Raw genomic sequence first — 16,846 nt, forward strand, 5'->3', positions numbered from 1 at the left:
CACCTGATCCCGGGCAAGGAGAGGGGCAGGGTGAGCCCAGGGGGGTGGCCAAGCCTCCATGTTTCCCCTGGGGAAACCAGAGAGCCAGGCCAGCTCCACTTACAGTCCTTCCATTATTCAGGAGCCAGAGCAGGACAAAGCAGAGGTAAAACAGGGCCCCACGCAGCAGCGAGAGCATCAGGGGTCTGGCCACCACAAGGCTGATCTGGGGCTCCTTTTCCACCCCACCAGGGACCCTCCAAATCACATCCTCCAGGAAAAAGTGGTTATCTTACACCAAACTGCACTCTCTCCTGCTCACGGCCCTGGCACGGACCACGGAGACCAGTTGGATCCCAGTCTCAGTGCATCCCACCCCTAAAGAACACAGAAAATGGATTTTTTTGGCAAGCAGCCTCCAAGAAAGGCTGGGCTTGGGGGACAAGGGGTGGAAACCCCCGTGCCTGGGGCTGAGGTCTGGCCAGGAGTCACACGCATCACTGAGCAAACCTCAGCGTGAGGTTCCCATGCCCCAGGTGTGGGAGGAAGGGGAAACATGCACAGCCTCTGCAGCATCCCTGCTGCCTCACAGGCCTCCCCACGCAGATCCCTGCCAACTGCTGCTCAGCACAGCTCCCTCACTGGAGGCAGCATAAGCTTTGCTACTTGCAAAGATTAAAAATCGTTCTGCATTTTATATATTTCAGTCTTGAAAAAGGCAGGCACAGGAGAGGCACCTCTTTGGGTTAGGGGCATCTCTCCACACTGAAATATCCTTATTTGAAACCAGCCTGTCTGATGGGAGCCAGAAACATCCCATCCCCCTGCTCCTGCCCTTACTGCCTGCCCCACGCCAGGACCCGTGGCCCAGGGGGTTACGAGGCTCAAAGCCATTCACTGCCTGGAGCGGGTGTGCTGAAGTCGCTCTGCCCCAGAACGTTAAGCACATCCTGGACATGCCATATGCTCGATGAGAACATATTCCTGCTCTCACAGATGACAAACACGCAGCCTTAGTTTGTTCTGTTTCTTCATGGAAGCAAGAGCACGGCCCAGGCTGCTGTTCCCATCCCCTCAGCTGGCGCAGCTAAGGGCAGTTTTGGAAGGACGCCAGCCTGCTCCATCCTCCTGCCACACAGCCCTGAGCTGAGACCCGACATCTCTGCCCCCACCCTCCACATCTGCATGCTCTGTGCAGCAGCAGCAGTCACCAGGCACACGGCGCTGGCTTCACTGTGCACAACAGAGCTTTCGGGGTGCACAGAGGAAAACACCTTGAAGCACATTCTCAAACGCCTCAGACTCTGCAGAAAACAGGCTCTGATGGAAGAGACCTCCCCAGGAGAGCGCACACCAGCCGAGGAAGAGCCCCTGCCCAAGACAGGGGTAACTGTGCAAGCTGGCCGTGTTTCACTTACTAAATTCCACATGACCACTGAGGGCTCGTCACCAAGTTCAGCAGTATTGAACCCCACCGGAAAAAGGGAACTGTGGTTCACCCGTTGCCCTGGAGCAGTTTCCTTCTGCACAGGCACTGCCACGTGTTGCAGAACACTCAGAGCGTGCAGCCGCAGCCTGTACACACAGCTCCCTTCCCCTCCTGCACCACAAAGCAGCCACAGCTCAGACCCGGCTCCATTATCATGGGAAGTGGCTCCATTAACAACTTTGCAGCATGTTTTTCTTGGCCTATATCTCCACTTTGACTGACCTAGTTTCAAAACTTACCTGGTGGCATCAACACATGTTCAGCAGCAGTGAAAAGGGTAACAGTGAGGCAGTTTTCCCAAATACGTTTGTTTGAAGTCAGCATTACAGAGCCCCTAACACAGTCCAAGCGTGGGACAGATGTCACAGAATCCCAGAATCCTCTGGGTTGGAAAAGCCCTTGAAGCTCCTCCAGCCCAACCATGACCCCCACCCTGACCGTTCCCAACTCCCCCAGATCCCTCAGCGCTGGCTCAGCCCGACTCTTCAACCCCTCCAGGGATCCCGGGGACTCCCCCCTGCCCTGGGCAGCCCATTCCAACGCCCAACAGCCCCTTCTGCACAGAAATCCTTCCTCAGAGCCAGCCTGACCCTGCCCTGGGCAGCTTGAGGCCATTCCCTCGGGGCCTGGCGCTGGCTCCTTGGCTCCAGAGACTCATCCCCCCTCTCTGCCCCCTCCTGGCAGGGAGTTGCAGAGGGCCAGGAGGTCTCCCCTCAGCCTCCTCTTCTCCAGACTGAACCCCCCCAGTTCCCCCAGCCGCTCCCCAGCAGACCTGTGCTCCAGACCCTGCCCCAGCTCCGTTGCCCTTCTCTGGCCACGCTCGAGTCATTCAATGGCCTTTTTGGGGTGAGGGTCCCAAAACTGTCCTTGGTGGTGATTTACAGACACACACCTGAGCAGCTTCTCGCAGACAGCTGCACAGGGATCATGGGGTTTTTGCATATGAAATTCAAACTAAGATGGCAGAACTCCCTCCCTCTCCTTCCAGGAGCTTCACTAAACATTATACATGGAAAAGTGTTCAGTTACTCCCCCTTGAGACAAGGCCTAATGTGAAATAGGAGCTAATCATCGACAGGCAGCAAAACTCAGCCCAGAGTTCCTGTTCCCACTGTTGCTCACCTGCACCCCAGCACTAACTCTGCTGCCGCTGCTCTTCCACGAGACCCTGTCTGTCAGCAGCAAGGCGTTTACCTGCTGAATTAATTCTCCAGCCCAATTTATTCTGGAAACGACAGACAGATCCAGCCTCTGTGTCCCTCCCTCCTCAATCAACCCAGAGCCACAGAAAATTTCAGGGCTGCTTCTTCCTCACAGAAATCAACTTGTTTAGAACCAGATCACTGCTTGCTTCTGGGCTTTCCAGTGTTAACGGGCCAACACTGCTCCACTGCTCTTAGAAAAGACACAGAGTCAAGTCCTTCATCACTGCTTCAGTTATTTTAGCTTATCGCCTCATCTATTCTCCCTCCCTCCATTTCCTCTGAAAAGCACCTTCTGGTTTTAAAGGTTTAGATCTTCTTTCAAAGAGCAAACATCAGTGAGAGAGTATCTTCACATTCAAGAAAGTCTTTTGCCTTACAAATCCTCTTTGAAATAACTCCCTTGTTTGATCATTTATGCTTTTTGCTTTCCTTAAACTCATACCTGTTGGACTGTGAATTAGCATGACTGTTGATCACTGCTGCTTTGCTTACTGCTTCTCAGGCACTGAAATGTCACGCTGTGTTTGAATGCAATCCTGCTGCAGTAAAACAAACAGGTATTTTGTTTGTAAATTGTTTCTGGTCATATTAAAGCCGGAAAGCAAAACCTCCTGCTTCTTCCCAAACAACAGAAGACAGGACCACTTTCATTAGCACCAAAAGGATTTTAAATGAACAGTTCCAGGGAGCTCCTTTCAAATCATAAAACGTGAATTTTACATAAAAGTGTGTTTACAAATAGTTTCTGCTTTACACTCAGCTCTGCCCATCACTGACCAGAAGTTATATACATACAGACTAGCTCAGTAGCTTCAACCACTTGCAAGGAGACTGCAGAATTTATTTAAGAAATAAAAATAGGATTTCCTGGTTCCTATAAATTCTCTTCAGCCTGCCAGATTCAGTCACCTGCCAGTTCCTGCAGACTCAGAAGAGCACTAAGCTTTTGGAGAGAAGGGGTACTGTGGGTGCCACCAATCCAGAAGCCGCACACTGTGCACAGGGTCCAGCACGACCTGCACTCCTTGGTCCAGGCGAGGCTTCTTGCCGTTGCGAACTGGGGCGTCCTGGAACACCAGGCGCACGCGATGGTGCCTCATGTCTGTGCTCACATTGATGGTGAACTGCAAGAAGAGAGACCAGGAGGTGCTTCAGAAAAATCAAAGTGATGAATAAATTTTATTAACACTACACTTCTAGATATTTTTTTTGAATTCTTCTAAATTGTACAAGTCTAAGGTATCTCCAGTGCTGGCAGTTACATTCTGAATCTACAGCACTGGATTCAAACCCGTTCTCTCTGGCTGACAACCCCAAATAATAATGCTGGAAGTGAACCTGAAAGCAAGTGGCTGTCAGAGGAAGTCTGGAACTCGCCGCCCTACTCTTAAATGAAGGCAGACTGAACCTCTCTCGGGCACAGGCTGCTTCTGACACCCCGACAGCCACAGGTGCTGCCCCACGCTTTAGCACTGCTCTTGCCTAAGCACACCTGCTCCACTGCTGCCTGGAGCTGAGTTTGTGAAAGGTGGGTCAAAAGCTGCTCCTTCTGCCAGCCACCAGCAGTCAGGGACTGAATACACACTGAAAGAGTCTGCTCATACAGGTGTTTGCTCTCAGAATCTATTGCTGTAAGGTAAGGAGATATTTTCTTGAGGAGGGAAGACGTCCTCTTCTCCTGCATCCCTACCTCTCATACTCTGCTGGTGTACTGACAGCTAATCTGCCCCCCAGATGCTGCACAACCACAGCTACTCACAGATTCTCTACATCACTTGTATTTGCTGCACCGAATAGGGAAGAGCTGATGGAAATGCAGAAGCTGAACTGAGATCCTCAGCACTTCCTCTGATCATTAACCTTAAGATTCCTGGAACTGATTTGTGGATGAGGTGGTGTAATTTACACAACATCAAAAGATGTGTCCTCCTCGTCTCCTTACAGAAACTGCACAAGCAAAGTCTGCCTGCCAGATTTCTCAAACACTTACCAAGGTAAACGTCATACCCATGACTATTGGCACGAATATGAAGTTAAAGGTGGTGATCTGCAGAAGACAGCAATCCTGATCCGGATTTGTATGGACTTCTTCATACTGAATCGGTGGCTGAAGACCTTTGCAACACTTGCTCTTAAATCTGGGAGACTGGAAAGAAAAAGAGAGACTTACTCAGCTAAGCAGGAACCTCTGATGAGAGTCTGGCTGCTTCCCACCAGTGCTGACTGGCAGGTTCTCGCTGTGTTCCCACGTGCTTGGGCAGAGCACTACACAAGCAACAAAAAGCCATCACTAGGGACAGGCAACTGGCGGGACCGTTTCTTCAGAGGGGAAAGCTGCAGAATTCCCAAGGTTGCCTGAAACTACTTGTTTCTCCTCAGACCCATTACTGGAGTTTTTCACTGGCAACGCTGGCTTTTTTCACTTCTCTGGGAAATCTTTCCAACGGTAAAACAAGAAGTTTCAGATTTTGGTCTACATTTTGACCACTGAAGTCTCATAATCCAGTTTTTGGCAGTAACCAGTAGTGATGACCCAAAAGTTAGATTATTTGGAGTAACAAATGATCTACTTCTTACAGCGGAGAAAGGATTCCAAATAAGAAAATAAAAATATGATTCTAAATGTCTTGGTGATACAGACTGAAAACTGAGTGTAGTTTCAAAATGTGCTTTATCATGGGAGTCAGAGTTTCCATTTACTGTCTGAATGAATAAAAAGTTTCCATCTTCTTTTCTACCATCCAGAAAAATCATTACTGCTTCAAAAAAGTCACAGCCATTCTGGTTATTCTTTCATACCTGCTTTTTAAACTTGAAGTTGAATTCCCACATTGCTTCTTGTCTGTTCCCTTCAATCTTTTTGCACCAGAAAAGCAGACACTGAGGTGGGGAAAAAGAAACACAAGATTATGAAACCCTTAGAGGCACCACTTTAAATAAATTTTAGCAGAGCATAAAGGCTTCCAATTACAAACACAATTTTATAGGAGCAGTTAGGAGCCATTTATTCAAATTAATTATGTTCAAAGAACACACTCAGCTGTTTAAGTCTCCCAGTTTCAAGTTGGCCAACTCATCATGCAACTGATGACACAACACGTAGCTACTGACGTGCTAAACAGGAAAACACCATTGCACAATTTAAGCCTTTCAACGGGCAGAGCTGAGCGGTACAGATTAATCCATTTCCCCCACCCACCAAGAACTCCCATTAAACTGGACTCCAAACAAGACTAAAGTGAGGAACAACTGAAACCAGAATGAGGATCAAGAAGGAGAGAATCCAGAGGGAAATGCTAAGGCCAATACATGAGCTATGAGGTGACAGATGAGAAAATTCCTAAGCCACTGTGGTGTCAAAAGAAGGTCTTGACATCACTAGGCACTGACCGTCATATTTCAGAGTATAAAAATATTGCCAGGATAGCGTGGTCTGATCAACCTACTGTCCCTTTTTAAAAGAAAACGAGACAAGGGCCTCAAACAGCATCAGAGATAACCACCACTGCCATACACCAGGAGTCCTCCAGTTTAATCCAGCTATCACTGTGTGGTCCACAGGATCCATCCCAGCATGCAGCACTCGCTCTAGAGCAGGAGTCTCAGCAGAACTCATGTAATAAACTGAGTAGAAGGGAAATTCACTGCCTGCCAGGGAGTAGAACCAACCAGCCTTCAACAGCTGAGAAGAGAATCCAGCAAGTCAGCCCAGCTATCACTGAAAGTGTTTCTACACCACAGATGCCAGCCCACCACAGCTGGTCTTACCTTTTAACAGTGTCAGCAGAAAAAAGAACAATATGGGTAAAGACAACTCCCCATGACCCACACACAGTCACTCTCATGCCAAGAGAAGGCCTGACTTGTTTGCGAGGCGACGCACAGATTTAATTTCACTCCAGGATAGCATGACCCCAAATGAAACAAAGCCAGAACCAGCCTCCACCATGGGGGCTCCATAATTAGAGACTACAGGTGATACAAGACCTTTTACTTCAACTCTGACTCATGTCCATAAACAAGAGTCCTTAAAGGACATTTATCTCAACAGTCTTCATGAGGTGAACAACAAAGCCACATGGAGTCAAGCTCAGAAACACGCGTCAAGTAACCTCCACCTGGCAGGAGGTGGCCCTCAGTTTTTTCCGATAAAAAAAGATCTGGAGAATGTTTGTAAGTCAGGCGATGCTGCTGAGTTTAACTCCACCATCAGTGGCATTTTGTAGTTCACCTGCAGAGACAGCCTGGTCTAGCAACTTGTTTGGTCATGGCAAGTAGTGAAGCACAAAATGGTCAGTACCTCCTAAGGGGCAGAGGATGTCGTCCACGGGTCAGCCGTCCTGCCCTTCAGACGCGCCGTACGGCCTGCCGCTCCACCAAAAATAATGGGGGTGTCTTTAAAGGGCAAACACTTCTGCTGACACCATAACGGCTCCAGTGTCCCACACAAGCTAGGCTAGGGAAAGAAAAAAGGAAATTAAAGAGGAAAAGCTAGATTTGATAACACCCGGGTCTGGGGTCTCCTCTTGCCACATGCAGTTTATGTAGGCATTTGCCGTTAGTTTCAACGACCCGTAAAGGTATAACCAAAGCCCATGAAAGCAAGAACGTGGGGAGGCAATGTCTGATCCTCCTCCGTACCCACTGCGCTGAGGCATTTCTGTGCACAGTAACACAGGTGGAGCTCAGAGTCTTGCAATGTAGTAGTAAAGCAAGACCAGACTCGGGATGGCTCTTCTATGCTCCAAGGGGTTAGGTCAAACCTCTATTGTTCTAACAAAGCCTCATGACCATTTAATTTCCTTTTTTAAAGGCTGAATAATAAAAGACTGCACTTCAAGAATCTTCCTCAAACTGTTAGTACAGTAGAAGCACTAGTAGTGGGCACCAAAGCCGTTATGATGTCAACACGAATGCTTCCAAAATGCTGACCCTGCCAGCACCACCTCAGGGTTTCCAGCTCTTACAGCCACACTACCAGATCCGAACAGTGGTAGGAAGTTGGGACTCAGAAAGACTATGGTTAAGTTGGAATTTCCTATAAATCCTTTGCTTTTTGCTTTTTAAGAAAGATGATATCCAGACTGGGTATTCAGGAAGAGAATGAAGAGCTCTGGATGAAGAGATAAGACTACACACAGAACCGTGTGCTCTCCTCCTGCTCTGCAGCACCACCTGCCTGTGTAACGGCTGGATGCTCCCTAAGTGGAATGATATTTTTTTCCAGTATGCATCCAGGCAGAGGAAGAAAGGAGGGATGTCACACACAGATAGATGAGGTTGCTCTATCTTGCATGGAAAAGAAAGTACAACTCTTGAACCAAACCCACTTCAGTTTGGCTCCAAAAACCTCATTTAACAGGTTTTTGACTTTGGATTTGGAGGCTGGAGAATTCACATTGTTGTTTAAGCTGCTCACAGAGTATCAGCCAGTTGCAAGTTAAAACCAAACAAGAGACACAGAGGCATTTCCGAGTTAATGCTCAACAGCAATTAAAGAGGAATGGATGTGCAAGTGCTCCAAGCTGGGATAGCAAAGGGAACTGCCTGCCCACACCAGAGACAAACCCTTTACAGCCCAACACAACTGCAGCCCCAGTCCCAAAGCAGACATTGGCTCTGCACATTTGCCATGCTCACAACCTCACTGCCCTCCCTCGCCCAGACACCAAAGACGATGGATGACCTACAGGAACGTGGTATGAAATGACTCCCTTTCAGAGGTTATCAGTGTCACTTCTGATCCCTCCAGACGCCTGCTACGGAGAAAAGATGTATTCTGGCAGACAGTGTCAGAATAAAGCAGAATATAAAAGCTGATCCTACTGCGACCTCCTTTCAGCAACAGATGTGCAACAGAGGAGGGGAGAGCTGCAAACATCCCTAGCAGTTCTGACATTCAGTGAAGCAAGTGTCTTTTTGGTGATTATCAAGATGTTGTGGTAGGACTTAGGCAGAAGTTACCCAGAAGGGTAACTAAAACCCTCTGCAGGAACAACTATACAGATACAAGTAACCACCATACTTTTAAAAATCACTATTAGACTTAGCAGTCACCCTATACCCAAGCTTCACTGATGACCATCTAAACTATTTTTCTTCTAGAGAGAGAACAAAAGAACAGAAGAAGCAACATCTCAGACATATCCAACTTCCTTAGTGATTCCACTTACTCTGGAATTTTTTAAAGTGCTGGGAGTACTGTCTGGAATAGCTGGATTCCTGGAGACTCGAGAGGCGAAGGGCTCGTACATGTGGTACAGCGACCGGATGACACACGCCCGGAGACAGTGCAGCTTCTCCATGGACTCTGGCCGCAAGCGGAGAGGCAGGTACGCGTCCAGACTGTAGTGCCTGCAAAATCAACCACAAACCCAACACGCTGAAGGGTCAGAATGCCAGAGACGCACAGAACAGAGCTATGAAGAGATCAGTGTTGAGAGAAAAGCGACCATCTGATTGACCAAAGGACCTCTTGTCAGCTCCGAGTGCTTCACGGGTGCTGTGCTGCCCCCCTCTGAAACCACGTCACAGCCTCAAAGATCGTACCTGCCTCAGCCGGGTTTCCAGTGCACACAGAAGCATATTATGCTACAATTCCCCAACACTTCCTTGCAGACAGCTTGCCCTGAGAGACCAGATGATATTTCAGCTGCAGGATGCACAAAGGCCTGCAGATTCCTGCACGTTCTCAAGGACTCATGTTAGCTGAGCTTGACTGCATGCTTGCAGACAATGGCCTGAGCCCAAGGGTGATTCTTTGATCAGACGCCAAAGGAGGCTTTGCTAGGGAACTCCACACTAAAAAACAAGGGATGACCATGGCTGCTATCTGCACTGTACTCTTGCTGCTTGTGCCTCCTGGCCAACAGATAAGAGAAACATAAAGAAAATATTCTGTCCTGAAGAAAGTCCAAGTGACACGCACCAGGACAGAAGGATTTGTTTCAATTTTTGACCATCTCTTTGCTCTTTTTTTAATCTTATAACTCACCTCTGCCACCAAGACAGCTCAAAAATGCTTGAGTTTCTCTTGGGCCACCCTGGTTACAGGAACGATCAAAGCCTGAGGCAGGGCATGTTTGCCTGTCTGTCAGTAAGGTCATGGCACTGACCCCATTGTAAGCACTTTGAGTGCTTTACACACAAAGCAGACTGCTACAAACAGGAGTGTGTAGGCCTGGCAAGCAGAAAAGCACACGTTGCTTTGAGATTTTATAGAGAGCATATGGGAATATGCCACAGATCCACTTCCAGATCCAAAGAAGATGAAATACGCCACAACCCCTTGCCAAACAAGGCCCACACCATCATGTCAATATACAAACGTTTGAGGTCCCTAGCCTACAGGAATTACTCCCTTATTTACAGCTCTGCAGAGAGCTGGTCACTGCTGAATAGTTTAAAAATTCTCTAGAGTCTCACCTTCTGTAGAGTCTGGTCCAAAAGGCAGCAGTGCAAGTAACAGTCCAGGCTTTCTTACAAATCAAAGAAAACCGGACAATGTCCTCAGGGCGGATGTAGGAAGCCAACAACAGCCAGATATCAATGGGGTATTCTTCTCCGCCACCCCCATCAGGATTTTCTAAATGCAATGAAGGTATGTTAGTGTAGTAAATAACTTCTTTATCAAGTCACATCTAGAGGTGTGTGCTTTACTACTGGTAGCACAGGGCAGACAGCTGAAATATGTGTATATATATATATATACGGTCAGCCAAACAAGCCCAAGCTAGTACAACCTCATTATCACTGCCACCACACTTTCCCTTTGCTGGATATATGCCATCATTAATCCCTGCTGCACTGTTTGCACAAGTATGCAAAGTGGCAGATTCAAAGAATAATTCAGGCTGAAAGGGTTCTCTGGAGGTCTCTAGTCCAGACAGCCCAGCTCAAAGCAGGGGCTGAATTAGATCATTATGTTTAGGATCTCGTTCATTCAAGTTCTGACAGTATCCAAGCATGGAAAGCCCACAGCTTTTCTGGACCTTGTTTCAACACTTGACCCCTTCACAGTTAAAATATAACATGAAAGTGGAGAAATAAAAACTGGATGGCAAATACAGAGGTAACTTCGTGTAAAGGAGGGCCAAGCTCATGCATTTTTATCAAAACTGCTCATTTAACAGGTCATCAAAAAATGCTTTACACTAGATATCCCCGAACATTAAGACACTGCCAAGCTTGTCAATTCTTTGTTCAAATTGTCACAATATTTTTGTAGGAGTTCTGCTAAGGAGGGCAAGCAATTCTCTTCTGCAACTGGATAATCAGCTGCTTTTCTTAAATCTGTAATTTCATTAAAGCTTCTTGGATGGGAGACTCTCAATGCAATTCAGATGAACAGAATGGCCTGTTCCTCCTCTCAGAGGTGTCAAAACTGCTCAGCCAGAACTGAAGGTTCAGAAACTCCTTTCACTCCTGCAGTGCTTTTAAGTTAACGCCACATGTTTTTTTCCATAGACATTGCTCCAACTTTAACAGAAAAAATACTTTTTAAGAACACAAAGAGCTAAACAATAGTGAGCACTAGGAAGATTAAGAGAAAGAAAGCATACAACTTGTGCACAGTAATAACAGAAAAAAAACTACCATGAGGTTTGTGAACAAGTGGCATAAAGGTGTGTAAGAACTTGAGGGTGCCAGATCTAATCCTGAGACAGCAGGTGAATAACAGAGGGCAGTACTTTATCCTCACGTGATAATTGCTAAGTCCATTGCCAAAGCAAGCTCTGGATTTGATCACTTCCCTACACCACTACAGATTTATGGCAGGCACACCCACAACGGGCTGTAACATCCACTTCGCTGTTTCAGCTCTGACTCAAGAAACCATCAAACTACTCAACTGTCAAACTGCAGAGTGCAACCAAAAGCATCACTGGTCTATTATCATTTTTTCTTCCCTAAATTTGTAGCAGAAATAAGTAAGACAAGGTTGTGGTAGAACAGAATACTGTCCTTCCAGACTCATAACTCCCATAACTCCAGCCACTCAGATGTCCTTGTTTTCCAGGGATTCTGAAAGATGTCTTAAGAGATTAAACTCCTACCCCAGAGGAGTGCTGTGCACCCAAAGTCCATGGAGGATGTTGATATGTTACATAAATTAGTTTCAGCATTCATAAAGTTAAGTTTTTTCTTAAGTTGGAGAAACCAAGTTAAAATTTGTTTCTCAGCCTCAAAGCAACCTGTTATCAGAAACTCCTGCACAATTTCACGGTGCAACAGAGCAGTTTGCTCCTTACACTGTGTTGCAAATTGCTTTCTTTAGAGTTGCACAAAGTGTAAATGCTGAAGGATACATCTCCCTGGAATTAACTTGCTATGATGCCACTAGGGCCAAATTCACTTGCTTGCTGGAAAAAGAGCCCTCTAAACTCATTTGTAACAAACCACAGCCTTGGAAACATCCTGAAGACAGAGCTTGGATTTTGCCAGCAAATGTGTCACGGACAGCAGTGTTGTTTTTTCCCCAAAGCAAACGCTGCTTTCACCAACATGTGTTCAATGAAGTAACATGTCCAGTGGCAAAGTTGCACAACTCTTTCAAAGAGCAGCATTCATTTCCCAAGGTTGAGAGAAGTTTATTGAAAGAAAGCAATGAACTCTCAGGCTTTGCTTTCATGCCCAGGGTTCTTTGTGCAAAGACACCACCTCTGACAAGTCCCAGCAGGTTTAAAAATGATTTAACCCTTGGCGTTTCTTTCCACACATACAAGCTGCAGAAGGCCCCGAAGAGCCCCGTGACTAGCCTGTAAATAGCAAACGTCACACAAGCAGAAGATGCACAAGCAGCCCACACAGAGGCCCCACAAAGAGGCTGGCAACCATACCTTTGTGCCTTTTGCTTTTCTTTTTTCTAGATGCAGTTCGCCCGTTGATGCTTTCCTTTGTATCCATTTCATCGCTGCTGTCACAAGACTCTCCCGACACGGAGAGAACTTCCTCAGCAGGAACACAAGAAGCTTCCAAACCGCAGAGGGATTTAACTAGAATGACAAGCAACGACACAGTAAGCATACCAGCAGAGAGAAAAAGGTGATCCAAGTTCAGGAGACACTTCAGTGGAGCCACTGCCCCAGCTACCGCTAAGAATGTTAACTGCATTAGCTTTCTGGTGAGAGACACAAGCAAGTAAATCCTGGGCCAGAGGATTACCTTGTCAGAGAAAGATTAGCAAGGCTGAGCGAATTGGAAACATAATTATTCAGCTTCTTGTTTTAAAGAATGAACAATGAGGATGATTACCAGCACATTACGCAGATGATCCCATTGGTTTAGCTGAAGCTGTTTACAATTCTGAATAAAACAGTATAGACAGGCTCTTTTTCTACAGCGCTAACAGGTTCCCCAGCATACCAGAGCTTCCCTGCATGACCACCGTTCAGCCTCCACAGCACCAGCACCTACTCTGGAATTGTTCTGTGAACACAGAGAAGATACACTCCCTTCTCAGCAGGATAAAGAGAGATCCTGTGGCTGACGACACACAACCCATCAGCAGTATAACTCAGTGCCAAGCATACAGGAGCTCCACTTATCCTAGAATTTAGTGGAGGGAGACTCTGGCCCAATGAGGAAAACAGCAGGTCCAGATAGTTGTGTTTGGGGCTTTTTTGCTGCCTCTGGGGAGATGATTAGACACATCCCTGTTAGGAAATATTATTTTTAAAACTTGGTCTGTAAACCAGGAGGTCATTAGGGCAGAAAAATCCACATGTGATGGATTGACAGTCTTGAAAAAGAAAGGTGCAGCCCTACATTAGAGCTGCATGAGGCACTGTCATAAACAGACCAGCATTGTAGCAGCATTACAAATGCTTTGCAAATAGCCCGTAAAATTCATTCAAGAAAGCTTAATTTCAGCTTAATGTGTTGGGTGAAGAAAAGGACTTCTTCCAAGAGGCACTTGACCATGCCAGAGGCGGCTTGCACCGCTCAAGCTTTTCTAACCTAGCACAAACTGAAACCCTGGAAGGTTTTATACATTACAGTTACAGTCCCCAGAGCCACCGGAGAGCAAGACATGCTACTTGAATAGCAGAAAGAAGGAAGAAAAAAAAAAAAAAAAAAAAGACCAGGAACTGACCATAAGTAAATTCAGGCAAAAGATGTTTTCATTTCCAATCACAAACCAAAGTTTTGAAATGGTCAGACAGCAGATGAAAAGACAGTCTTAAGATAAAGCTTGACTATACTCACTGACAAGAGATACTTTCAGTGCTTTGCTAAACCAGTTCTACCTCACTTTGCACAATTTACTCTGTAAATTGTATGACACGACAGTGGCATCCCTCACTGTCAAATCGTACTGCCCTCTCTATGTGACGAGAAATAGATAGGCCCCATGAATGGCAGTAAGTTCTGACATCAAATACAGCCACGCAAGAACGGACAAAATTGACAGAGACTCAAAGATGGGTTTAGAAAAAGAAACCACCACACTGTGCAAAGGAGATCAACATCTGAGTCGACTGAATCACACTGCATTGCAATCTTGCAGCAGCACCCTCTCCATCTCACAGCCGTAATCCCCACCTCATCCCTGGGGGTTAGAATGGGGAGGAAAAAAGGTCAGGGAAGTTCCACTTGGTGTTTGCTACCCCCACCCGTGAAGCTCCCCGCTTGCTGGCAGTCACAGGCAGTGTGATGTTTACTTGGAGCCGAGAGACAGGAGGTGAGCGAGGCCAAAGGCTGAAGCTCCCTGGGCAGAGGCTGCTGTCCCCACCCGTGGCACAGGCTGCGACAGATAAGGCTGCAGCACGTGTCATGACTGCACCAGATAAGGCTGTAGCACAGCCCTGGGGCTGGGGAGGAGAGAACCCCAGGAACCTCCCATAAGGGGAGAATGTCCCTGGGACTCTGCACTGCAAAGAAAAGGGCGGGCAGGGAACTGCTGTGACCTGGGCTCATCTAGACCGCCTGGAGGTGAGCCAGAAAAAAAGCAGGATTTTAGGAGAGGGTTTAGGCTGGACAAAGCAGGTGATGCTGGATGCAAAGACTCGGGGTGGGGAAGGGAGAAAAGACAACAGTTTGCCAGGTATGATGCTGGAGTGCAGTACTTAAAGGCAGTGCCTCAAAGAAAGAGAATATAAAAGGGTGAACAGGAGAGGGAATGGGGAACCCCCAGCCTATTACAAAAGAGGGAGGTGCCCTGATCTTAAAAGCTTATGTAGTAGCAGCTAAAAAGGACATTCACCACCACCACCCTAAACAGCTACCACCTAACAGGCACTCATGCAAAGAACATATTTCCGTTAAACATGTAAGATTTCTGCAACATAAGGAGAGTTTTCCTATATGAAGCTTTCAGTTGTCACTGTCAATGCAGTAACATTCACCTCCAACATGTGTGACCAGTTATGTTTAAGAGTGGAGGCCTAATCATTAACATTTCTCAAACAGGGTGTGTTAGTTCAGATTGCTCGCAGCACCTAAAACCAAGGAGGAAGTAGATAACAAAATACTGCAATACCTTTCCAGGAAACTGCTTGTTTATACAGTTCACCAAGGAAAGAGCAAAACTCTCAAAGTTTGCAGTACAGGGAGGAACATGTTTGCCAGAACTATCATAACCTTATCCCCACTGCAAAGAATTTTACCTCCTAATAAAGTTATCTACAGTTTTATATGAGGCAATAAAGACTCCAATCATGTTATTTTCTGCTTCAAACAGGAGATCACACCCAATAGTTAATGGAAAGAAGCCTTCCATTTCAGGCACTAACAAAGACTCAGCAATTCTTACTGGACCTGCAACAGGCTTTCTGCAAAACCTCCTAAAATCCTAAAAACCTGATTCTGTGGAGGAACACAGACTCATTTTCAGGCACCAAATGAGACAGATTTTCTCAGGCCATGGAAGTGGAGTTTCCCACATCACGCAAAGGCTAGCAAAAGAGGGAGGCAGCCTAGGGAAGGCAGGCTCCCCAGTGCAGACTCACCTTCCTGCTGAACTGCATTGGCCACAGCTTTTTTCACCCGTCCAGATTTCACGACAGCTGGGTCTGAGTTAGCATAATCTGCCACCGTCACTGCAGAAGTCAGGAAACAGGGCGTCAGTGGGATTATGGATTATAGGGGAGGGGATAGAAGGTTTAAGAGCTACGATCCCTCAAAGGGACACTCCCCACAGGATCTGAGGCTCAAGCTGGAGATACACAAGCAGGAGAAGGAGCCCCAGCAGAGGTGCAGGCCAGGAACCCCCAGCAGGCCTGTACCCAGCCCACCACACCGAGGGGATCCACCCCCCTGCCCAGCTCAGCCCAGCTCTCCCCTATCCCACCACCTCAACCAACACCAAACCCCACAGGCCCCCTCACACGCTGCCTAACTCAAGCCTGGCTGATCCTCTAGGCCCAGGCTCCTCCTTCACAGACCACGACGGCTCATTCCCAACTCCCACATCAGGCCAGGTCCCCCCACTCCCGCTGGAGACAGCTCCCTCCCCCCACAAGCGCGAGCGGGCCCGGCTTACGGCCCGGGGGAGCCCGGACCGTCTCCATCTCTCCTCACCCGAGCCAACCCCAGGCCCCTCGACCCCGCGGGCGAGGCCACTTCGCCCCTCAGGCCTCAATCCAAGCCCGGGCCCAGGCCCAGCACAGGCCGCCTTCCCCCGGTGGGGCCGGGCCCCGGCCCGGCCCCGCTCCCCCCAGGCCCTGCTCCAGGCCCGGCCCTCACCGCGCTCGGAGCACACATCGTCGGCCCGGAACTTGAGGCGTTTGCGGGCGCCCCTCTTGGGCATGGCGGCGGCGTCGGGGCGGCCGCGCGGGGCCATGTCCCGCCCGGGCCGCAGCGGGGCCGCGGGGACAGCGGGGACAGCGCCGCCCCCGCCCGCCCCGCGCGAGACCGTGACGTCACCCGGCCGCGACCCTGCCGGCGCGCGGCGATGACGTCACGGCGGGGGAGAGGGACAGCCCTGGGTGCCGCCAGCACCCCCAGTCCTCCCAGTAAGAACAGCCCCTGTGACAGTCACCCCGAGCCAGCCCCACCAGCTCTCCCAGTAACGATTCCCCCTTCCAGTAATGAGGGTCTCTGAGGTCGTTGTCCCCTCACAGTAATGAAGGCACTTGAGGGGATTTCCTGCTCCCCCCCGCCCTCCGGTAATGAGGGTCTCTGAGGTAATTGCCCCCCAGTCCTCCCAGTTACAAAGGCCTCTAGGGTAGCT

The 16,846-nt window shown here is 48.2% G+C and overlaps 1 protein-coding gene across 2 annotated transcripts; it reads right to left on the reverse strand.

Annotated features, from left to right (window-relative positions):
- Positions 1 to 3,318: 3,318 nt before the first annotated feature.
- On the reverse strand, positions 3,319 to 16,532 carry TMEM183A (transmembrane protein 183A). Of its 2 annotated transcripts, XM_074925436.1 has the most exons (8): positions 16,360 to 16,532; positions 15,624 to 15,713; positions 12,513 to 12,668; positions 10,099 to 10,258; positions 8,847 to 9,027; positions 5,473 to 5,553; positions 4,664 to 4,819; positions 3,319 to 3,797 (listed from the first exon to the last, which is right to left on the reverse strand). In XM_074925436.1, exons 1-8 carry the CDS (start codon positions 16,454 to 16,456, stop codon positions 3,612 to 3,614), a joined length of 1,107 nt encoding a protein of 368 aa, XP_074781537.1. In that variant the 5' UTR covers positions 16,457 to 16,532; the 3' UTR covers positions 3,319 to 3,611. The 2 variants fall into 2 exon arrangements, with proteins under 2 accessions (XP_074781537.1, XP_074781538.1); XM_074925437.1 differs by lacking the exon at positions 15,624 to 15,713.
- Positions 16,533 to 16,846: the final 314 nt, after the last annotated feature.

Source organism: Athene noctua, chromosome 23 (assembly GCF_965140245.1).
Source record: "Athene noctua chromosome 23, bAthNoc1.hap1.1, whole genome shotgun sequence".
NCBI lineage: Eukaryota > Metazoa > Chordata > Aves > Strigiformes > Strigidae > Athene > Athene noctua.

Excerpts from the sequence above, each read along its gene's own strand:
- TMEM183A (XM_074925436.1), bottom strand. The coding sequence starts at position 16,456 with ATGGCCCCGCGCGGCCGCCCCGACGCCGCCGCCATGCCCAAGAGGGGC. Across the intron at positions 15,714-16,359 it reads CGATGTGTGCTCCGAGCGCG|TGACGGTGGCAGATTATGCT; the intron begins GTGAGGGCCGGG and ends TGACTTCTGCAG. Across the intron at positions 10,259-12,512 it reads GAAAAGCAAAAGGCACAAAG|AAAATCCTGATGGGGGTGGC; the intron begins GTATGGTTGCCA and ends CATTGCATTTAG.